The 24,811-nt window shown below is 43.8% G+C and overlaps 1 protein-coding gene across 2 annotated transcripts; it reads left to right on the forward strand.

The window, feature by feature from the left end:
* Positions 1-233: 233 nt before the first annotated feature.
* On the forward strand, positions 234-24,594 carry TSEN15 (tRNA splicing endonuclease subunit 15). Of its 2 annotated transcripts, none has more exons than XM_048861282.2 (4): positions 234-378; positions 3,100-3,181; positions 4,295-4,430; positions 23,997-24,594. In XM_048861282.2, exons 1-4 carry the CDS (start codon positions 277-279, stop codon positions 24,199-24,201), a joined length of 525 nt encoding a protein of 174 aa, XP_048717239.2. In that variant the 5' UTR covers positions 234-276; the 3' UTR covers positions 24,202-24,594. The 2 variants fall into 2 exon arrangements, with proteins under 2 accessions (XP_048717239.2, XP_048717240.1); XM_048861283.2 differs by lacking the exon at positions 234-378 and adding an exon at positions 552-670.
* Positions 24,595-24,811: the final 217 nt, after the last annotated feature.

Genomic DNA, 24,811 nt, shown 5'->3' on the forward strand with positions numbered 1-24,811 from the left:
GGAGGTTTCATCACATGACATAATCTTTAATTAAAGATTATTTTTTAATTCCTGGAGACGCCAGGGCAAACTGGTCCCAGAACTGGCAGCCGGGCGCAGCGTGCCCTGTGCTTGCCTGGCTCACAGGCTCCCCAGGAGCAGCTGGGCAAGGCGGGGAGGAGGCCGCGGGTCTGCCGCATCAGAGGCGGAACTATAGCGCTCGCTGGATTGTCTCCGGCCGGAGCACTTAGTGCAGTGCGCCGCCCGGAGCGAAGTCGCGCTGCAAGCAGGAGCCGCATGGACGAGGTGGGCTGCGCGGCTCCGGGCACTGCCCCGAGCGGGCCGGAGCGGGAGGCCCGCGGGTCGCCCCGCGGCAACTGGATGGCGACTCACCCTAAGGCAAGTGCGGGGGCGGGCCCCGAGCTGGCCCCATGGGGGTCCTTACAGGGGCCGAGCGGAGCCTGCTGCCCGCCGTCCCAAGGCTGCTCCCTGCGGCCCGGGGCTTGGGGTGTCCGGGTCCTGCAGCGGTGGGGCCCACACAAGCCCCCGCCCAGCCGGGTGGCTCGGCGGTGCTGCGTGGCCCGGCACCCCGCCTGAAGGAGAGCGGAGCTGTCGGGACTGGGCGCTCCCCCAGCTGCTGACTGCTGGATCCCGCCTGTCCCAGCAGACCCAGGCTGCCTCTTCCTCCAGGGTAACTGAGTTATTGGGGTCATGGCTGCGTATTTATGGTTTGACAGTTGCGGTCTACAGCTAAGACAAAATAAAATGGGCCATCTTCACTTAAGATTCACCCTAAAGATATTGTTTAAATGTCTCACGTACCCCTGTTAATTTATCTTAGGCTGCTGAAAGTCTTCTTTGAAAACTAAGATTGAATAGAGGGTTTCTGCCAATTTCCCAAGAAGTTTTGCTTGAGTTCTGGAAGGAATCTTTCAAGCTGACTAATTCAATCTCAGTGTCTTATGGTAGCTTTTCACCACTAATCTTTTCTCTGGCTCTCAGCCTCACCATTGAAACAAACACATCTAAGAAATCAACAAAAAACAACTTGTGAGCTACCTTCCTTTAGGGAGGAAGGAGAAAAGGAGTACCCAACTGCAATAACTTGTCAAACTGAAGTTTTTTCGTGTGGTGAGCATTCAGATCAAAACGTAAAGCAGGGGTGGGCAAACTTTTTGGCTCGAGGGCCACATCTGGGAATAGAAATTGTATGGCGGGCCATGAATGCTCACGAAATTGGGGTTGGGGTGCAGGAGCAGGTGAGGGCTCTGGTTGGGGGTGCGGGCTCCGGGGTGGGGCCAGAAATGAGGAGTTCAGGGTGCAGGGGTGTTTGAGGGCTCTGGGGTGGGGCTGGGGATGAGGAGTGTGGGGTGTAGGAGAGGGCTCTAGGCTGAGACCGAGGGGTTCGGAGAGCGGGAGGGGGATCAGGTCTATGGTAGGAGATTGGGGCACAGGGAGGAGGGTGAGGGCTCCAGCTGGGGGTGCAGGTTCTGGGGTGGGGCTGGGGATGAGGGGTTTGGGGTGTAGGAGGGTGGTCTAGGCTGGTACCGAGGGGTTTGGAGGGCAGGAGGGGGATCAGGGCTGGGGTGCAGGGGGAGGCTCAGGGTGCAGGCTCCGGGAGGCGCTTACCTCAAGTGGCTCCCGCAAGCAGTGGCATGTCCCCACTGTGGCTCCTACGCGGAGGCGCGGCCAGGCAGCTCTGCGTGCTGCCCAGTCTGCAGGTGCCACCCCTGCAGCTCCCATTGGCTGCGGTTCCCATCCAATGGGAGCTGTGGGGGCAGCGCTTGGGGTGGGGGCAGTGTGCAGAGCGGAATCCCCTGACTGCCCCTACACATAGGAGCTGGAGTGGCGCCGTGCTGGGAGCAGTGTGGAGCAGCCTTTGACCCTGCTCCCCGGCTGGAGTGCCGGAGCAGGCCAAGCCCCAGACCCCGCTCCCCAGCTGGAACTTGGGGGCCGGATTAAAATGACTGGCAGGCCAGATTCAGCCTGTGGGCCATAGTTTGCCCACCCCTGACCTAGAGTCTAGACAGAGAAACAGAGATAGTAGCATGACTAGGTAGACAGAGAGATTTTTGTTTCCCCTTATCCGATCTGTTTTCATTACTTATTTGTATATTATTAATTTGAATGGTGTTTCACAGGAAACTTTTTAAAAGAGCATAATTTCTGCCCTGAAAAGCATTGATTGTAAATTCCTTAGGACACTGACCTTTGTCATCTTGGATGTCTGTAAAGCACTAATAGGCCCCATGCACACCAATGGAGCTATATAAATAATGAGTCTCCTGTTAGTAGAACTCCTTGGAATAGTCAAAACTGCTAGATCTCTTTGTTGGAAGAGGAACTTGATGGATTAATGTGATTTTAATGTAAGAAACTTCTTAAGAGTTTAGCATATGGAGAAACCTTATCTTACATTTTATAATCAGAGTTGTTGAGGAGTATTAGCATGTTATTTACCCCTTTATGTAAAGTAAGAACCAGAGGTCTTCCAGTGAAATTAATAGGCAGCAGGTTTAAAATAAATAGAAGGAAGTATTTCTTTGCACAACTTGTAAAGGGGATGTTCTGAAGGTCAGAAGTATAACTGGATTAAAAAAAGAATGAGATGAAATTCTTGGAGGATAGGTCCATTAAAGGCAAGATGGTTGGGGATGCATCCCTATGCTCCGGGTGCCTTACACCTCTGACGGTCAGAAGCTGAGACTGGATGATAGGGGATGAATCACTCTATAATTGCCCTGCTGAAGCATCTGGCACTGGCCACTATCAGAAGGCAGGATATTGGGCCAGATGGACCATTGATCTGACTCAGTATGGCCATTTTTTATGTACTGTAGCAGAAACAGATGAAACTCAGAATCTTTCTCCTCAAAAACAGCTCTGTTCCAGAAACAGTCAAGATTCTTTTAATGCCTTTTTATCTGGGCCAAGCAGAAATGTAACTTTAAAATATTTTAAGAGGTCAATATTTATATTGGTGTTTAATCTTTTTGAATCTTAGTAGCAGTTCTTTAAACAGGCTCCATACTTTCTCATGCTCTTTTGAAAGGTTTTATGTATCTGTACCAATCTGACTTCTGCTCTGCATCTTTGATTGCTGTTACATGTTGGTTTCAGCTCACGGAGATGATGTCATTGGATGTGGCTGACAGCACTCAAGTGTATGCTGCGTTCTTAGTTTACTTGGACCTCTTAGAAGGTAAATCAATGAAAGTATTTTTCTTGAGAGGCTGAGCAATCTGGGACATCAAATAAACTAACGTATGTACTCTGATTTTTGAAGACCTACATGCTAGTAGCAAGTATCAGAGGGATAGCCGTGTTAGTCTGTATCCACAAAAACAACAAGGAGTCCAGTGGCAGCTTAAAGACTAACAGATTTATTTGGGCATAAGCTTTTGTGGGTAAAAAGACACTTCTTCAGATGGTTGGAGTGAAAATTACAGATACAAGCATAAATATACTGGCACATGAAGAGAAGGGAATTACCTTACAAGTGGAGAACCAGTGATGACAAGACCATTTCAATCAGGGTGTCCACTCCCAGTAATTGATGAGCAGATCAGTGATTCTCAACCATGGGTACACGTACCCCTGGGGTACGCAGAGGTCTTCTATGGGATACATCAACTCATTTAAATGTTTGCCTACTTTTACAACAAGCACATAAAAAAGCTACATAAAAAGCTACATAAAAAGCACTAGCAAAGTCAGTATGAACTAAAATTTCATACAGACAGTGACATGTTACTGTTCTATATACTACATCAGCAGTTCTCAAACCGTGGGCAAGTTAATTTTAATGGAGTTGCCAGGGCCAGTGTTGGACTTCCTGGGGCCCAGGGCAGAAAGCTGAAGCCTGAGACCCGCCATGCGAGTTTTTAAGTGAGGTGAAACTTGGGGTATGCAAGATAACTCTGACTCCTGAAAGGGGTACAGTGGTTTGGAAAGGTTGAGAACCACTGCAGCTGGGGACCTTGCCTTTAATCCCTTGTGGCTGTTTCATTAAAGAATTGTTCACAAGCTGACAGTTGGTGCTTGACTGTGAGCTGTAGCTCACGAAAGCATATGCTCAAATAAATTTGTTAGTCTCTAAGGTGCCACAAGTCCTCCTTTTCTTTTTGCGAATACAGACTAACATGGCTGCTACTCTGAAACCTGGGAAAACTTCGTGTCTCATGGGGAATATTTTACATAGGGGGAAAAATAAAGACCACAACAAGTTGACTTTCTTTCCAAATTTATACCCTCCTTAATGATGCAACCAGAGAGAGACTTGTGTGTTGTGCTTTTGTCCCTCTCTTATTTTCAGGCAGAAACTGGCATGAAGTGACATGCGTTGGACTAGCAGAACTCCAGCTCGTATGTCTCCGTGCGCATGAGAGAGAAGCTGAGAATTTACAGGTTGTGGTGCCAACACCTGTCCACATGTCATTCACTCATCAGAGGTGAGCAAGTGATCCCAGAGTATTTGGTGCTGAATTACCAGAAAGAAAAAACAAATAGAGGATGTAAATATTGATAGGGCAACTGATAACTCCTGTAAAGCTTTAGAAAAACATTCTCTGTTAAACAAAAAGACGACGGGGGGAAAAAAAAGACAGGGGAAAAACAAATTTGAACACATGAGCTGAGTTATTTCTAGTATTAGGAACATTATGAGGGTGGGATTTTTTTCCTTTAGCCTGATCAATTTCTTTTGCTTTTTCCTCACTTGAAATAACCCTGCAGTGTAACGATTTCAGCAGCAATTGGCTGTGTGTCCACTCAAAAAATGTTTTGTACTATTTAAAGTCCTATCTGAAGTATTCATGGTGATCACCTGTATTGGAGTTTATACAGATAATTATTTTCAAGTACCTTGAAGATGATGATAAATGCTTATTTTCTACTGCTTTTGTTAGATACTGAATCACAGGAATGGACTCTCTTTTTTTTTATTAATTTAAATATAATCCTGGCCACTTTCAATCTGAAAATTTGCTTCTACAGGCTGAAAACAGTTATATATATAATAGCATTTTCAGAGCTACGCTTTTGCATTAGATCTATCTAGGAAAGTGCTCTATAAACCCTTACTTTCACAGCTATATGTACAATTTCTTGTGGTGCTCAAGGAGGGAGAAACAAGAAAGATCTGCTTTTCTAATGACGTGGGTTTTGTAATGGAAAGTGTTTTCAGGGTTACTTTAAAAAGAAATTCTGTTCAAATCAAACTTTGTTTACATTTCGGGTGTGTTCCAATGGTTAGGTAAAATGTACAGTATTCTTCCCATCTGATAATGGCTATCTTCTTTCTCTTCCCTGCCCCCCATGCCTGATATCCTATCCTATGACACCTCTAAGGAACGGTTTATCTAGAGCCCTGCGTGGATACAAAATTTGTATCCACGTCTGATCTGCATACATGGTCCGCAGATATAAAGCAGATAGCATCAGATTTGCATGGCTCTAACTGTCACTTTGATCATTTATTACTGTGATGTCAGGGGAGCTGCCAACAGATCATACAGTTAATTGCACTTGATGTACAGTGAACTTCATTTATGTGCATGCTCTGTGAATGTCTTTTTTGGCACATTTACATTTTCCAATGATTTTATAGATGACAGACTTGTCTGAAGCAAACAATCTTGCATCCCAATAGTAAATACGTAGTAGGTTATCCTGTGGGTATCTTTTCAGCAGCAGTAAACTTATGGCAGGAAATGTGTATTATGGCAACTAGTCATATGGTTGGAAGTTTTCTAGTTGTAAATTAATAAGATTTTTCAATTGCTATTCAACAGACCAATCATTTGGTTAGTATGGATATGGTTTTAAAAAGAAATATCACAAAACGGTATCGTCAGATGGCATGACTTGCTGCTCTGTTGTATAATCACAAAGCTATTGAAAGAAAAGCTAGAAGACGAAGTATTTGCTACTGTTCTGCTTCTTGTGAAGGTGTTGACCATTTTCTGTGGGGGGGGGGGGATTTCTCTCATGGTTTGGGGGTTGGAGATAGACCCAAAATGGGTGTGGGTAGTTGGGTAGCAAACTAGGATATTGGCTTTTCTCACTGAAGTTGCTTCTGCATGCTGTCTCTTGTTTCCTACATGTTGGTGGGTTTCTACTGGAAGTGAAAACCTTTTTCCTCCCTGTGGGTGGGCAAGTGCCAGCAATTCTGTGTCCTAACATGTATTTTATTGCTGGGAGATACAGCACAACATTTGTAACCCATCTTTGTATCCCATCGGACTTTTCATTCATGGACTCTGAATTTGTTTGTACTGTGGTGGCACTGTTTGCTCTGTTTCTGGCATCAGCGTGGATGAAATCTTTTACTGGAAGGATGGTTGACTGTTAGAGCGAATGTATTACATTGATTAAAAGTACAGTTTGTGACCAGCTTTTGCTGTTGAGTAAATATATAGAGTATGTTGTCACTAAAATGTGTTCTGGCTGAATACAGTTCTCCACTTTCAGATGACTCCATTAAAGCTGTACATATGCCTGACCCTAATGCTGGTTTAATAGCCAATGTGGCAGGAGAATGGTATGGATACTGCTGAACACAATGTAGATACATGATTCTTGATGTCTCCAGTATACAGTGACTGGTGTCTCAATGGTCACCATCAAAAGGAGCCAAATAGAATGACCTGAGTTCTGTAAACAGCCACAGGGACTGTCCAACAAGTGCATCCTTGGGGATGGAATTTCACAGGCACATCTTACCAGTGAGAAGGCCTGCCTCCTCTTGCTGACACTGAGCAGTGAGAATCCAGAGGATGGTTTCTGGGGTACATGGGGCAAAAGGTAATGCAGTGTGTAAGGGCTGTAAATAATTAATCTGTAAGTATCCAAATGTCACTCTTTGAAAATGACTTTTCTATAGGCAAAACAATAAAATGAATTGTAGAGCCAGTTGGAAATGCAGCAGGTTGCAGTAATGCTGATCCCTTGTTCTGACTGTCAGTTTATTGAGCTAACCTTGTCTTGTGTTAGTGTTGAAACCATGGTTTAAATTGTTGATTAAAATGTACTGGCACTGTTGCTAACTAAGCCTGGAAATCATAAGCTAAATAAAAGAAGGTAGCAAATGGCTGATGTTCACTTACTTAGGGTATGTCTACACTACGAAATTAGGTTGAATTTATAGAAGTTGTTTTTTTAGAAATCGGTTTTATATAGTCGATTGTGTGTGTCCCCACACAAAATGCTCTAAGTGCATTAACTCAGCGGAGTGCTTCCACAGTACCGAGGCTAGCGTCGACTTCTGGAGTGTCGCACTGTGGGTAGCTATCCCACAGTTCCTGCACTCTCCGCCACCCATTGGAATTCTGGGTTGAGATCCTAATGCCTGATTGGGCAAAAAACATTGTTGCAGGTGGTTCTGGGTACATGTCGTCAGGCTCTCCCTCCCTCCGTGAAAGCGCCTTTTTTCCTGAGTTACCTGTGCAGATGCCATACCACGGCAAGCATGGAGCCCGCTGAGCTCACTGTCACCGTATGTCTCCTGGGTGCTGGCAGATGTGGTACTGCATTGCTACACAGCAGCAGCAACCCATTGCCTTGTGGCAGCAGACGGTGTAACAAGCCTGAAAACCATCGTCATCGTGTCCGAGGTGCTCCTGACCGCCTCGGTAAGGTAAGTCAGGAGCGCCTGGGCAGACATGGGCGCAGGGACTAAATTAGGAGTGACTCGACCAAGTCATTCTCTTTAGTCCTGCAGGCAGTCCTATTGTACCATCTTATGGTGAGCAGGCAGGAGATGAGGATGGCTAGCAGTCCGACTGCACCGTCTGCTGCCAGCCAAAGATGTAAAAGATAGATGGAGTGGATCAAAACAAGAAATAGACCAAGATTTGTTTTGTATTCATTTGCTTCCCCCTCCCACCCTCCATGAAATCAACGGCCGACAATCGTTTTAGTGAGGTCTGTCGGGCACCTTGAAAACTGTAATGGAGATTCAATCCTGCCTGAAATACCAGAGTAGGGGGGATAGCTTAGGGGGTTGAACATCGGCCGGCTAAACCCAGGGTTTTGAGTTCAGTCGTTGAGGGGGCCATTCTGTGTGACAGTTGTTTTTGTTTCTCCTTGATATAAAGCCACCCCCTTTGTTGATTTTAATTCCCTGTAAGCCAACCCTGTAAGCCATGTCGTCAGTCGCCCCTCCCTGCGTCAGAGCAATGGCAGACAATTGTTCCGCGCTTTTTTTCTGTGCAGATGCCATACCATGGCAAACATGGAGCCCGCTCAGATCACTTCGGGAATTAGGAGCACATTAAACACCACACGCATTATCCAGCAGTATATCCAGCAGAACCTGGCAAAGCGAAACCAGGCGAGGAGGCGACGTCAGCGCGGTGACAATAGTGATGAGGACATAGACACAGACTTCTCTCAAAGCACGGGCACTGGCAATGCGGGCATCATGGTGCTAATGGGGCAGGTTCATGTGGTGGAACGCCGATTCTGGGCCCGGGAAACAAGCACAGACTGGTGGGAGCGCATAGTGTTGCAGGTCTGGGACGATTCCCACGGGCTGCGAAACTTTCGCATGCGTAAGGGCACTTTCATGGAACTTTGTGACTTGCTCTCCCCTGCCCTGAGGCACAGTAATACCAAGATGAGAGCAGCCCTCACAGTTGAGAAGCGAGTGGCCATAGCCCTGTGGAAGCTTGCAATGCCAGACAGCTACCCGTCAGTCGGGAATCAATTTGGAGTGAGCAAATCTACTGTGGGGGCTGCTGTGATGCAAGTAGCCAGCGCAATCAAAGATCCGCTGATATCAAGGGTAGTGACCCTGGGAAATGTGCAGGTCATAGTGGATGGCTTTGCTGCAATGGGATTCCCTAACTGTGGTAGGGCCATAGACGGAACCCATATCCCTATCTTGGCACCAGAGCACCAAGCCGGCAAGTACATAAACTGCAAGGGATACTTTTCAATAGTGCTGCAAACACTGGTGGATCACAAGGGACATTTCACCAAAATCAACGTGGGATGGCCGGGAAAGGTACATGACGCTCGCATCTTCAGGAACTCTGGTCTGTTTCAAAAGCTGCAGGAAGGGACTTTATTCCCAGACCAGAAAATAACCATTGGGGATGTTGAAATGTCTATAGTTATCCTTGGAGACCCAGCCTACCTCTTAATGCCATGGCTCATGAAGCCATACACAGGTAGCCTGGACAGTAGTCAGGAGCTGTTTAACTACAGGCCGCACAAGTGCAGAATGGTGATAGAATGTGCATTTGGATGTTTAAAAGCATGGTGGTGCAGTTTACTGACTCGGTTAGACCTCAGCAAAACCAATATTCCCACTGTTATTACTGCTTGCTGTGCGCTCCACAATATCTGTGAGAGTAAGGGGGAGACGTTTTTATAGAACAATGGGTACACTCTTTCACGGTAAACCTTGCTGTTAACATTACATACATAGCACATGTGGTTTCGTTCCAAGGTCTCATTTTGCCTCCCCCCACCACGTGGCTAGCCCCTCCACCCCTGCTGTTAGCCACAGGGAGTGGGGAGGAACATTTCTGTTCAGCCACAGGCAAACAGCCCAGCAGGAATGGGCACCTCTGAATGTCCCCTTAAGAAAAGCACCCTGTTTCAACCAGGTGACCATGAATGATATCACTCTCCTGAGGATAACACAGAGAGATAAAGAACGGATGTTGTTTGAACGCCAGCAGACATACACTGCAGTGCTTTGTTGTACAATGATTCCCGAGTACGTGCTACTGGCCTGGAGTGGTAAAGTGTCCTACCATGGTGGACGGAATAAGGCTGCCCTCCCCAGAAGCCTTTTGCAAAGGCTTTGGGAGTACATCCAGGAGAGCCGCGAATGCCAGGGCAAATTAATCATTAAACATGCTTGCTTTTAAACCACGTATACTGTTTTAAAAGGTACACTCACCAGAGGTCCCTTCTCCGCCTGGCGGGTCTGGGAGGCAGCCTTGGGTGGGTTCAGGGGGTACTAGCTCCAGGTCCAGGGTGAGAAACAGTTCCTGGCTGTCGGGAAAACTGGTTTCTCCACTTGCTTGCTGTGAGCGATCTACAACCTCCTCCTCATCATCTTCCTCTTCCCCAAAACCTGCTTCCGTGTTGCCTCCATCTCCATTGAAGGAGTCAAACAACATGGCTGGGGTAGGGGTGGCTGAACCCCCTAAAATGGCATGCAGCTCATCATAGAAGCGGCATGTTTTGGGCTCTGACCCAGAGCGGCCGTTCTCCTCTCTGATCTTCTGGTAGGCTTGTCTCAGCTCCTTAAGTTTCATGCGGCACTACTTCGGGTCCCTGTTATGGCCTCTGTCCTTCATGCCCTGGGAGATTTTGACAAATGTTTTGGCATTTCGAAAACTGGAATGTAGTTCTGATAGCACGGATTCCTCTCCCCATACAGCGATCAGATCCCGTACCTCCCGTTCGGTCCATGCTGGAGCTCTTTTGCGATTCTGGGACTCCATCATGGTCACCTGTGCTGATGAGCTCTGCATGGTCACCTGCAGCTTACCACACTGGCCAAACAGGAAATTGAAATTCAAAAGTTCACGGGCCTTTTCCTGTCTACCTGGCCAGTGCATCTGAGTTGAGAGTGCTGTCCAGAGCGGTCACAATGGAACACTCTGGGATAGCTCACGGAGGCCAAGTGCACTGCCGGTAGGACTCAATCGCCATGAGACAAAACTTAAAAGGGAAATGACCTGGCTGAGTCACTCCCATGTTTGCCCAGGCGCCCCGACCTCATCGAGGTCGGTTAAAAGAGCACCTAGGACTACGTCGACGACGGCTACCGGTCATACTGCACTGTCTGCTGTCAAAAGGCAATAAACTGCTGCTGTGTAGCAATGCAGTACCGCGTCTGCCAGCACCCAGGAGACATACGGTGACGGTTAGCTGAGTGGGCTCCATGCTTGCCGTGGTATGGCATCTGCACAGGTAACTCAAGAAAAAAGGCGCAAAACAATTGTCTGCCCTTGCTTTCATGGAAGGAGGGAGGGAAGGGGGGCCTGACGATATGTACCCAGAACCACTCGCGACAATGTTTTAGTCCCATCAGGCCCTGGGATTTCTACCCAGAATTCAAATGGGCGGCGGAGACTGCGGGAACTGTGGGATAGCTACCCATAGTGCAACGCTCCAGAAGTCGACGGTTGCCTTGGTACTGTGGACACACTCCGCTGACTACATGCACTTAGAGCATTTGTGTTGGGACACACACAATCGACTATATAAAAACGCTTTCTACAAAACTGACTTCTATAAATTTGACCTAATTTTGTGGTGTAGACATACCCTGAGAAAAACCTGTGGATTTTAGCCCATGTGGTCCCTTGGCTCTGCCATGTTCCCTATTTACCGCAGACCGACAGCTGTGTCCACCAGCATACTACGTCTGAGTGTCTAATTGTCAAATTAAATTTAACCTCCCTGTGGCAGAGAAAACACCACAGCGGCCCAAAACTATAGCATTTAATTTCAGAAAGGAGAATTACACAAAAATGAGGAGGTTAGTTAAACAGAAATTAAAAGGTACAGCACCAAAAGTAAAATCCCTGCAAACTACATGGAAACATTTTAAAAACACCATAATAGAGGCTCAACTTAAATGTATACCCCAAATTAATAAACATAGTAAGAGAACCAAAAAAGCACCACCATGGCTAAACAACAAAGTAAAAGAAGCAGTGAGAGGCAAAAAGGCATCCTTTAAAAAGTGGAAGTTAAATCCTAATGAGGAAAATAGAAAGGAGCATAAACTCTGGCAAATGAAGTGTAAAAATATAATTAGGAAGGCCAAAAAATAATTTGAAGAACAGCTAGCCAAAGAATCAAAACTTAATAGCAAAAAATTTAAGTACAGCAGAAGCAGGAAGCCTGCTAAACAACCAGTGGGGCCACTGGACGATCGAGATGATAAAGGAGCACTCAAGGACGATAACGCCATTGCAGAAAAACAAAATTAATTCTTTTCATCGGTCTTCATGGTTGAGAATGTGAGGCAGATTCCCAAACCTGAGCCATTCTTTTTAGGTGACAAATCTGAGGAATTGACCCAGATTAAGGCGTCATTAGAGGAGGTTTTGGAAAAAATTGATAAACTAAACAGTAATAATTCACCAGGCCCAGATGGTATTCACCCAAGAGTTCTGAAGGAACTCAAATGTGAAATTGCAGCACTACTAACTGTCGTCTGTAACCTATCATTTAAATCAGCTTCTGTACCAAATGACTGGAGGATAGCTAATGTGACGCCAATTTTTTAAAAGGGCTCCAGAGGTGATCCCAGGAATTACAGGCTTGTAAGCCTTACTTCAGTACCAGACAAACTGCTTGAAACTACAATAAGGAACAATATTGTCAGACACATAAATGAACATAATTTGTTGGGGAATAGTCAACATGGTTTTTGTAAAGGGAAATCATGCCTCAACAATCTACTAGAATTCTTTGAGGGGGTCAACAAGCATGTGGACAAGGGGGATCCGGTGGATATAGTGTATTTAGATTTTCAGAAAGCCTTTGACAAGATCCTCACCAAAGGCTCTTCAGCAAAGTAAACAGTCCTGGGATAAGAGGGAAGGTTCTCTCATGGATTGGTAACTGGTTAAAAGATAGGAAACAAAGGGGAGGAATAGATGGTCAGTTTTCAGAATGGAGAGAGGTAAATAGTGGTGTCTCCCAGGGGTCTGTACTGGGCGCAGTCCTATTTAACATACTCATAAATGATCTGGAAAAAGGGGTAAACAGTGAGGTGGCAAAATTTGCAGATGCTACTCAAGATAGTTAAGTCCCAGGCAGACTGTGAAGAGCTACAAAAGGATCTCACAAAATGGGCAGATGAAGTTCAGTGTTGATAAATGCAAAGTAATGTACATTGGAAAACATAATCCCAACTATACGTATAAAATGATGAGGTCTAAATTAGCTGTTACCACTCAAGAATGATCTTGGAGTCATTGTGGATAGTTCTCTGAAAACATTCACTCAATGTGCAGCGGCAGTCAAAAAAGTGAACAGAATGTTGGGAATCATTAAGAAAGGGATAGATAATAAGACAGAAAAATCGTATTGCCTCTCTGTAAATCCATGGTACACTCATATCTTGAATACGGTGTGCAGATGTGGTCACCCCGTCTCAAAAAAGATATATTGGACTTGTAAAAGGTTTGGAAAAGGGCAACAAAAATTATTGGGGTACGGAATGGCTGCCGTATGAGGAGAGATAAATAAGACTGAGACTTTTCAGCTTGGAAAATAGATGACTAAGGGGTGATAGAGGGCTATAAAATAATGACTGGTATGCAGAAAGTAAATAAGGAAGTGTTGTTTACTCCTTCTCAGAACACAAGAACTAGGGGTCACCAAATGAAATTAATAGGCAGCAGGTTTAAAAGAAACAAAAGGAAGTATTTCTTCACACAATGCACGGTCAACTGTGGAACTCCTTGCCAGAGGATGTTGTGAAGGCCAAGACTATAACAGGGTTCAAAAAAGAACTGGATACGTTCATGGAGGTTAGGTCCATCAGTTGCTATTAGCCAGGATGGACAGGGATGGTGTCCCTAGCCTTTGTTTGCCAGAAGCTGGGAACGTGCAACAGGGGATGGATCACTTGATGATTACCTGTTCCGTTCATTCCCTCTGGGGCACCTGGCATTGGCCACTGTCAGAATACAGGATACTGATCTAGATGGACCTTTGGTCTGACCAAGTATGGCCGTTCTTATGTTCTTAAAGTGTTCCAGAATTAAGGCCCCAGCCCAGTAAATCATTTAAGCATAGATAGTTCCTGTGAAGTCAATGAAACTATTGGCATGAGCGTAAGTATTTGCAGGACTGAAATCAATGAAGCAGTTTCACTCTCAGGTTGTTAGTATCGCACTGTTTGGAGTGTTTATTTGTTTAAACATAACTATGTTTTGACAAATATTTTTTGAAAGTGTTTATTGGTCTTATGTCAACAGACTTTGTACAAACTTTGGGGGCCAGAAGTGGGTTGATGTCCCTTTTAAACATTTGTCCAATTTGTAATTAGGCAACATGTTTTCTTCTAGTGAGCTGTAGCAATTTTTGCATAGAAACAATAGCACTATCATTTTTCTGGTTCACTTTTACCTTGTAAGTGAAATTAAACATTCTCTTCACAACTGTAACTGTCAGTAGTTCCTCCAGCCACTAGTATCAATTAGTTGCAAATTGCTCACTTGTAAGATTATTCTTAAAAAGGCATATATTGTAACTTAAGCTACTTCAAATATTAAACTTCCTGAAACTGGTAAGTTGGTTAGCATCCAAATAGAAACTTATTTTTAACAAGTCAGTAATTACTGTTTATACCACTCAATTCACTTGTGTTCAAAGTTGCGATAGTCTAATATAGTTTTCAGAAGTCTAGTTATTTCTTAGAGTGGGAGAGGGAGGTCTCTGAGGTCAATTAGTCTTAAATATGAAATGTTAAAAACAGACTTGTAGGCTGCCCTGCAGGATCCTCTGCCAAAATAAGGAGAGTGACTTTTTATCATGTGCAATAAGGACAGTGACTATTTTTATCATATGTGAATTTAACCTTCCTCTGTTGCCTCATTCTACCCAAATTTGAAAACTAAAGCTAAAGCTAGATCAAGGGCATAGTGCTTGGGACTATAAGGGCTGACTTTTCACAGACACACGGGTCTATCCATCTCTCCGGTTTCAAGGCAGTCATTTGGGAGCAGTGTTTGGTGTAATGTTTGCCTGGCTGGATGCTCTGCTGCACTGACTGCAATACTGTAGAGAACTTTTCCGTTGGTTGTCGTGAGTAAGGGGACTCTTGTTTCCAGCACAAGTTTGGGTGAAGTGCTGATTTCTGTGTACAGAGACTAACATACATTAATTCTCCAGCCCTGACTTGCCCCTTCACATGCTTGGAGGGGGAGGAAGCTGTTCAGTTTGGTCAAGCTTCTGCTGAATTATTCATCCAGGAGCTATAAAGGATAGATTCAAAACCTTCAGCTTCCATAGTATGGAAAGATTATGGCTTATTTCAGCTAATTGGAGCCCTGTGCCATATATTACAAACTGCTCACAGCACTCATTGTTTTGTCTTTGCTTTTCAGACGTTTTTTGCAAAGAGAATTTTTAATAGAAATAAAGAGTATCTTCACCTCCCTCTTTGTCTTGTTGCACTGGCTGCCCGTGTCCAGATTCCCGTAAGGTCTGTCCTGCTCGTTTGAGGATTTCCCTGAATATGGCTTGGGCAGCTAACCAGTTCTTCAGTTGCCTGGCATCTACTGCTTCTTTCTCTGGCTATCTCCAAAAAGAGAGAGCATGCACACTCCACCCTGCCCTCCAAAATGACCCTGTTAACTTGAAATCTAATTAGCAGTAAATGAGTTTAAAAATAGTTTCAGGCATTATACCTGCCCCTTCTATTAAGAATTGTGCCCATCGCTGTCATGGCTACGAATATTCCAGAAGTGCATTAAATGAAGAGATCTAGTATCTGTCGTGTGATGGCACATGAGCCTCCCCTGCTATTTGTAATTTTACTACCGTGTTTTCCTAGTGTGTGAAAGACCCACGTGACAGGAGAAACTGCTGAATGCAAAGTGCTGTCACATACGCGAGCTGGGGAAATGCTTTTGTCTAACCTCAGTGATGAGGATTTTATCTCTTTCTTGTAATAACAATAGGTAAAATATTTTCACACAAATGTGGAATTGAAAAAAATCAGTGGTGTCTCTTTCTTTCGGGTTAGTGATCAAAGGACTGGATTGCAGCGTGAGTGGTTGTTTTGGGTAAACTGTTAAGCAGGAGAGTGTGGCCTATGGGCTATAATTCATGATTGGGAATTGAGGTCTGGGTAGTACTCCTGCGTCTGTCATGTAACCTCGGTTGATGGTTCTATAAAATGGAGAGAATATCTACTTCACAGGTGTTGGGCTTAGTTCAAAGTTTTAAGGGCATGTCTACATTGCAGCCCAAGCTCTGGGACCTTCCCACCTCACGGGATCCTAGAACTCGGGCTGCAGCTCAAGCCCGAACATCTACACCACAATTAAACAGCTCCTTAACCTGAGTCAGCTGGCATGGGCCAGTTGTGGGTGTTTAACTGCAGCTTAGACATACCCTAAAATCCTCTGCCTAGGTAGGTGGTTTAGAAATGTAAACTGTTAAATGTGTTATTTTATATAGCAATATCTTTTTCATGATGAAATCCAGTTAATCTTATACAAAGTAGATTTAAAGTATACTTGATAGGGGTTTTGTGTGCAAATTTAAGGCCTAACTCTGGTCACGCTGACCTCAATAGGAGTAGGATCTGGTTTGCTATGAGCATGCAAAATCACAGGCATGAATTTTAGAAGCAGAGTTCAAGTTACCCTGAAAATTTGGTCCCTTAAATCTAAGAAGAGGGGAAACACCTCTTTTACAAGAAACACTGTTGTCATTTGTGGGATTATCTTTATTGCTTTGTGGGATTATTTGCATGAGAGTGAATTTTCAGTACATCTTCACTCTTGCAGTGCTTCAGGTTCTCCTAGTTTTTCTGTCCCTGGATTTTTCCCATCCCAGTGCTTCTACTGAAATTGAGATCTGTTGCTGGTGAAACCCCAAACCTTAGCAGCCTCTCTTGTAACATTCAATGACTTTTCCTCATTTAAAAAAAAAAAAAGAAACTTGCAGGATATTTTAGCTCAGCAGACTTCTCACTGTGCTCCCAGCAGCACAAATGCTTGATTGTTCTATAAGCTCTCTTGGGGCTCCAACTGCCTTTCAGTTTTACTAGGCAGTCACTGGCATGAATCCCTTGAAGGTGGCATGTGTAAGGGTATCTGTTGTCGCTGAACCTCTGGATGAACAGGGCTATTCCGGAGCCTCAGGCACCAAGTTAATTATGTATTGTAGTCCACAATTTCATTTTGGCAAGACGGCGTAAAACACTGTAATGATTTTGCTATTGTATACATGCTTCATTTACAAGACTGCATTCACTAATAAGTGGCGTTTATTAGGACAATGCATGCTTCAGAGCAAAACAGAAGTCATGATCTATGATTCTAAGTCCTTCCAGAACCATCACAGGATGTCCCCATCGTGAGTTAAGTTTCTTGGTATACAAGCCTGATATTTGGAGTTTTTAATGCTGACATGTCAACAGTGACAACAACAGGCACCAGCTAAAGTTGCTCATAAAGAGCAAAAAATTCAACCTCCCTCTTGCTGCAGGTTAACCACAGCTCTTTTGGCTTTGAACTTTTAGCTACACCTTATTGAAATCTGGTAGTGGATTATATTGAGCTTTTTAAAGTTAAAAATGGTGTTGACAAAGGGAGCTTCTACAGCTCCATTGGAGAGAAGTGACTGGCTTGCAACTTCTGTCAGACTGTTATGTTAACTTTAATGAGTAGGAATTTGTGTTCCTTTGCAACATCGGTCATTATGCAAGTAACTTGTGTGTCCTAGAACTAAGTGAGCTTTATTTTTGGGAGGAGAGTTTGGTCCAAAACAGCCAGGACATCTGAAGGCTGTGAGGCCCAGTGCACAGGGTCTGTTAACTCTCTTATGTCCTTTAAGAAGATAATGAGAAATAATAGCTGTAGATAATGACCAGCTATACACAGTGCATGCCATCAGCATTGTACCATCGATACTGATGTATACTTAGGTGATCAGTAAAGATGGAAAGACTGGATATTGTAACACACAGTCTGCATGATGACTGATGCGTGAGGAAGGGGGAATCAGGAATACAGTGGAAATGAAGACAGCCTTTTGGCACTGGTTCAGATTAAAATAGTAGCATAGTCAACATTCTGGGCCCTGTTGGTCCTGGGGGATGGATCATTTTTTGGGGTACCCAAATAAGCAATGCAGGATTCAGCGCTAAGGAATTAAACCATTAGCTTTAAAGTTTGGGCCTTCATCTTGAGGAGCTGAGCATCCTCGGTTTCCTTCAGTCTCACTGGGAACAACCTCTGAGGCTGCTCAGTGCTTCACAAGACTGCTGCTGAGAATGTTGAGGAATGGAGGCAGTTGGAACTGCTCTGATGAGGTAGAGCAGGGAGTAATACTCCAGAATTTAATTCTCCATTCTTCAAGAATTGTTTAAGGTTACCAGGCCCTGGAGAGAGATCAGGGTATATCTTGAGCACCCGTCTACAATCAGTGGGGAAGAACTATTTCTGGCTATTAAGTTGGGACTACTCTTTTCTCTTTCCGTCAGAGGAGAAGGACATGGGAAATAAGCAAAATGCAAATATGGGAAACAGTTCCCCCCTATGAAGTTACTGGGTGATGTTCTCTGGCCTGTATTGTGCAAAAGGTCTGAATAGATTATGATAATGGACCTTTCTGGCATTAAAATCTGTGAATCTTCCCTGCTAGGAGTCAAGAATGAACTGGATACAGGTACTGAGCTATGCTTTCAATCCGGTGTGTGGTTTTTCAGGTGAAGTTGGAGGCACATTGGAAGACCTACAGGGGGAAGCCTGCAACACCATAGGCTATGCTGTGGATAATTGAGCTCCTTTATCCCCCATGCTGGTAATATTCTACTTTTCCTAGAAGAAAAGGCCATCTGTATACAAGTGGTTTCAGTTAGAGATGTTTATGGGAGCAGAAACCCCTCATATCAGCGAAACCTTAACAGGAGGTAGTGGTTTGCCTTTTTCTATTATCTATGCTGTAGTCACATTCTTTGAATAAGTGGACTAGTTCATACTGCTATCTTTTCATAGGCTCTTAAATTATTGAAATGAAGGCTTATTAGCGCTGCCAGATCTGGCAAAGAAAAATATCTAGTAATATTTTTGAAGGCCAAAATGCAGAAAGGACATCTGGAGAGAGGCTGCGTCAGTTTTTGGCATTTCTTTACTTAGGGGCAATGGTCCTTTGAAGTAGAAAATACTTTTTGTTGTATCTATATTATTAAAAAAATAGTGCAGTGTTTATCAGTCTCTTTGTTCATTGCAGATCTGATGTACAGTAAAGTCACAGTGCAAATCCAGATAAACATCTATCGCAGTCTCATTATCTTCCTACCTGCTCTTATGAATGACTACGGCTGAAAAGGAACTTAATAAAAAATGCTGTATGTGATCCCAACAATGATGCCTTGAAGGGAAACAGGAAACACATGCGTCTGCAGACTTCCTGAATTCCAGGGACTTATTCCTTTTAAAAGCTCTCCTCCAGATAATCTCCAACAGTTCTGCATTGCATTACAGTGTATAGCAACTAGATGTATCTTCCACAAAATTCAACAGGCTCCTTTTGGCCCTGTCTGCATTACGAAAATGACCTGTTCCAATGATGGGCCCCCCTGGAGCATCGTAAGCCATGATTGAAATGGTTTGTCTGGTAATATTGATCGTGTTGAAGAATGGCCCAGTTGCTGAAAATGTCATGAAATTGAGCAAAGGGGGTCTTAGACAATCGGGGTGGGGTGGGAATGCTAACGCTAAGGCCTGTTAGGATGAGGAATATCGTCCGAATGGGAGTTGGATGGTGAGAAGCCCACTGATTGTCTAATCTAGTTTTAAATGATTCAGACTACTCAAGAATAAACATTAAGGAGCTCCTTCTGTGTTTGGAGGTAAAGACCACACCAACCAACAGCACATGCTTCAATCTAGTCCCAGGGCTACTCTTAAAATGAGTATGAGTTTAAATTGCGTGGCTCTTGAAATTCCTCTTGCAGCCATCTACCACCATCCTGCATAATCTATATTCTCAGGAGGGAGATCATCCTATAAGTCTTGCCGGGGTGGTGTTTCTCTAACAGGACTCCATGCACTACAAAATTATGTTAACCTAAGTTCCGTCAGCATACAGCCATTGCCGTAGTTAAATTGCTTTTGCATGTTCACACTACACTCCTTGTGTTGGCGGTGCACGTCCTCACCAGGAGCACTTGTACCGACTGTACTGTCAAGTGTGGGGCATTGGAGGACAGCTTCTGAAAGCCAATTACAGTTGGTGTCTGTGTGACAGGTTGGGTCACAGAAACCACCTTGGGACTGCCACCTGCTGTGCTAAGACTATCTCTAAGCCCACTTTCCCTGGGAGCTTGGAACTTCAGTACCTTGCCTGGTTATGCCAGACACGCTAGCCTGCTACAAACACAGACCCAGGTCTGAACCACATCCCTCAAAAGCTGCAGGCTTAAATGAAAACCGCTTAAGAAGTGCTCCTGTCTCCAACACCCAGATACCCAGTTCCCAATGGGATCCAAACCTCAAATAAATCTGTTTTACTCTGTGTAAAGCTTATACAGGCTAAGCTCATAAATTGTTCACCCTCTATAACACCGATAGAGAGAGATGCACAGCTGTTTACTCCCTCAGGTATTAATACTTGCTCTGGGTTAATTAATAAGTAAAAAGTGATTTTATTAAATATAAAAAGTAGGATTTAAGTGGTTCCAAGTAATAACAGGCAGAACAAAGTAAATTACCAAGCAAAATAAAACACACAAGTCTAAGCCTAATATAGTAGGAAACTAAATGCAGTAAATCTCACCCTCAGAGATGTTCCAATAAGCATCTTTGACAGACTAGACTCCTTCCTAGTCTGGGTCCAGCAATCACGAACACCCCTATAGTTACTGTCCTTTTTTCCAGTTTTTTTCAGGCATCTCTTGAGGGTGGAGACGCTATCCATTGAGCAGGATGAAGACAAAATGGAGGGGCTTCCAGGGGCTTATATAGTCTTTCTCTTGTGGGTGGAAACCCCTCTTCTCCTATGTAAAATCCCCTCAACAAGATGGAGTTTTGTAGTCACCTGGACAAGTCACATGTTCATGCATGACTCAGTTCTTTACAGGCCGACGCCATTGTTTACATGTTAGTTTGAAGGTTCCCAGGAAAGCTCAGATGTGAATTGGCATCTTCCAAAGTTCATTGTTAGTTAAGTACTCCCAATTACTTGAATAACCCCTTCACACTATGTTGACCAAATCTGTCTTATGTCTTCCTACGGCAAACACTTCAAATACAAGCATAGAGCCACCGCTCATAACTTCAGATATAAAAATGATACATACCTACAAATAGGATGAATATATTCAGTAGATCATAACCTTTGCAAAGATATGTTACACGGCAAATCTAGCATAAAACATATCCCAGTTATGTCATACTTACACTCATAAGCATATTCCTATAAAGTATTATGGGGTGCAACGTCACAGTCTACACTGTGTTGACCTAACTACATCAACATTGACTCTGTGCCTCGCCATGGAGGTGGAGTTATTAAGTTGGCATAGTGGAGCAGTTACGTTGTCAGGAGAGAAATTTTAGTGTATACACTTACATAGGTTGTTGTAGGCTGCCTTGTGTCCCCCTAACTCTAGTGTAGACCAGGCCTCTGTCTACTTTCTGACCTGCTGTTGAATTCTTAATTGGCAGGGCAGTTTCATGAGTTGTGCACTACTTTTAGGGCATGTCTGCAGCAAAGATGAGAGAATGGGGCACTTGCTGTTATGTACAAAATTATAGTGTTGCAGATGCCAGGGAGACGCCATAGTATCCTTCCTTAGTTCTAGAACACTCTTCTCTCACTCACACACTTTATTATTCAGTGTGCTTCTGTGAAAAGGACACTTATCACCCCTACCTACGGCCGTTTGGTGTGTCTTATGGAAAATTGTTCATCACACTGTGGAAGGCCAGAGAAGAGTAGAAGCCTGTAGTTCTGAAGGTATCGCTTATAGTGGAACCTATTTCCACACTGCTCCAACCCACTTCAAATCATAAATGCGCTGCCTTTGGGTTTTAAAAAAAAAAGAGCAATTCAATCTAAAGTGATGGGCGGGTATTTTCTCCCTACATGCTGAACTGTGCTTGAAATCGGCACTTTAGCTGGTGGCCCTGGGCCAATAATGTACAGCTGCACCACCATGCACCCTGGCAGGGAGATGCCAAAGTGAAAGCCACTTGGCAATCAAAATAGTACTAGAGGTAGGAGGAGAGCTAATTTAAGGTGTTTGATCTTTAAGCATTTTGGAGGCAGCCCCCTTCTGCTCTACCACATACAGCATCTCCTTGCGTGGCTGATCTCTGCTTTGTCACCAGCAGCATATATAGTAACAAAGGAGTGTGAAAATATGGCATATGATTGTTTTAATGTCTATGCTGTGTGAAATGGCTGGTAGACCTCCCTTTGCATGACACCTTCTGTGAATGGGGCCTAGCTGAAAAACCTGCAAGGAAATCTTTGTTTTTCTTCGTTAGTGAAACTGAAGTATGACTGATTTCTGCAAAACTCTGAGACTGCTAATAGAGCACTGGGAAGATCATGTGCTTAAAACGTCATTTGGGCTTCTAGGCTGCTGCTTTATTCTCTGCCACTTCCCATTTGATTCCTCTGTGATCCTCTAATTTTTAAAATGGGGTGGAGGAAGATAATTAGAGCTTGAGAACAGGTGCATTTGGAAACACTCATTTTGAGCCAGTGTCTGACTTGCAGGATCTACATCTCTTGTTGGGGGTGACTCAAAGGTACATCAAGTGATGGGGCGGGTATGCATACTGTAGGGACAGGTAGGCTCTGTAGCAATATCCTGGACAAACTCTCCACACGAGGCTTATTAGCAAACATGATGGTTTTCAGTGATGGTCATATACAGATGTTGCCACATCAATCATTTAAGCCAGGAGTTCTCAAACTTTATTGCAAAGGGGGTTGTGACACTCCTTGGGGTCCTGATCCACAGTTTGAGAACTGCTGATTTAAGCCATTATGCACTCTTAGTCGTTACATGTCACCGCTCTAACATCCTCAATGCTGTTAGACTAAATAGTCTCTCTTAGAGCCCTGTATATCTGTGCTGTGATTTTTGGATCATAAAGTGACCTTCCTTTTTTTTTTTTGGTTGAGGACCCTTGATTCAATTAGTAGACAATAGTCGACATATTATTCCTAAAATGAACTGAGATGGAAGCATTTCTTCTCTGTATTGTCCTGGATTTAAAAAATAGGAAGCAGAAAAGTAGTTGACAGGGAGTGTTAGTTAACTATTTGTCTTCCTCTCCCTGAAAGCTACTTTTGAGGCTAACAGACTGGATTGGGTGGCGGGAGATCTTACTTCATTTTCTGGCTCTGTCACAGACTCACTCAATTTCTCTGCGCTTCAGTTCACCCATGTATAAGATGGAGATAATGCTCCATTTAACACTTCATCCATCTCGTCTATTTAGATTGGAAGCTTTTCAGTTCAGGGGCTATCTTGTGTGTGTACCATGTCTGGCACAATTTGGCCCCCAATTTTGGATGGGGCCCCTTGGGGCTACCATACTATAAATGGTTAATAAGGTGGCAATGTAGTCAGCTGATATATACTGTACTGTATATAAATGAGTGCACTACCTGTTAATATATTGACAAATTTAGTTCCAGCAGGGGTCTGTGCAACTGGAGAATTTTAAAATCAAAACGAAGGCTAATTTTTCCTCAGACATTTAAATGCATTTCTTTAACTCCAGAAATATAACCCTTAACAGGGCTGACTAGTGGGACTGGATCATAGGACTCTGATGCTTACCCTGAACTAATGCTAATCACGGTGTTGAACGTGCGTGTGTAGTGAAGGCAAATAGTCGTGCTTTACAGCATAAAAATCACTGTTTATAATGGATCATGGCTCTAGTAACTTTAAGGATAAGTTAAATGCTACACTGTAGGCTCTGAAAGCTTTGTAAAGAGAAAAGCCTAAACACAGCTGGTGAAAGAGAGAGCGCTATGTTGAAAATGTAATGCTTTGTTCCCACTGTTCCTCTTTTCTGCTCTCTTAGCTTTCTGCTGCAAGGAGAAATGGGTTCTCTAAGCAGGATGGTGGTATAGATTAGGCAATGAGCAGTACTGCTACTCCTTTAAAGGTAGAGAATTCACTGGACAGCAGAAGTGTTCACGATTTACTGGCTGGGGTGTCCTCAACCCTATACATCCTGGGAAATAAGTGATATTGCAGTTTTAGCTTGATGCTATGTTGAAATGATTGTGAATAGATTCCTAACTGACTGTCTTTCTTTCAGGCTCAGAGAGATCATGAAGAAAGCATGTATTCCACAAGATGGAACAGATTCCCCACTGTCGGTTATCCTGGCTATAGTTGAGTCAGATTCCACAGTAGTCTATTATAAACTGACAGACGGTTTCATAATGCCAGACCCTCCTGATGATACTGAAGACGTGGACAATAAACAGTGGAGAAAGAAAAGAAGGAAGCTTTTGAGATGACTTTAAGACAAAGACGAACTGTTTCTTGGCCCCTTATTTTCAAATCTAAACAAATTCAGTAATTTGTGTATGTAAATTAGAAGGTACAATGGCTTAACTGCTGCATTGCAAATCTTCACTTGCTCTGCAGAACTCTGCTGACGTCTGCAGCATGCCTCAAAGTAAAATGGTTTGTAACATGTTTCAAGGACCTGACTTTTGTATAAGGCAAGTTACTCCTTCCTCCTGTCTCTTATTTTTTTATTTATTTATTTATTTGAGAAGCAGAAGGTTTCAAACTTTGTCCCTTCTTCACACACGCCCCTACATTTGTGGGAATGTAAAGACTTAACAGAGTCAGACCTATGTCATAATTTTAAAGGTAAATATTGAAATAAAGTAAACTGTTCTTTAGTGTAGTGTGGTTGGAGTGAAGGTCTTCAAACATACACTTCTGCGTAAGTTAAAAAGGCAGTAGTTTGTCCTACTCATGGCACCAAGAGCATTTAAAATATAAATTTCACCTACTCCTTCACTTTTTGGCCTCTTACTGCTATATTTAGAGCAAAATAGAGTAGGTTTTGTTCAGGAATATTTTCTTTTGGTTTAAATGTTTTGCAACTGGAAAAAT

The sequence above is a fragment of the Caretta caretta genome, chromosome 8 (assembly GCF_965140235.1).
Source record: "Caretta caretta isolate rCarCar2 chromosome 8, rCarCar1.hap1, whole genome shotgun sequence".
Taxonomy (NCBI): Eukaryota; Metazoa; Chordata; order Testudines; family Cheloniidae; genus Caretta; species Caretta caretta.

Bases quoted from the DNA above. Each gene is read 5' to 3' on its own strand.
- TSEN15 (XM_048861282.2), top strand. From the start codon at position 277: ATGGACGAGGTGGGCTGCGCGGCTCCGGGCACTGCCCCGAGCGGGCCG. The intron at 379-3,099 runs GCAAGTGCGGGG...TGTTGGTTTCAG, and splicing joins GGATGGCGACTCACCCTAAG to CTCACGGAGATGATGTCATT. The intron at 3,182-4,294 runs GTAAATCAATGA...TCTTATTTTCAG, and splicing joins TTACTTGGACCTCTTAGAAG to GCAGAAACTGGCATGAAGTG.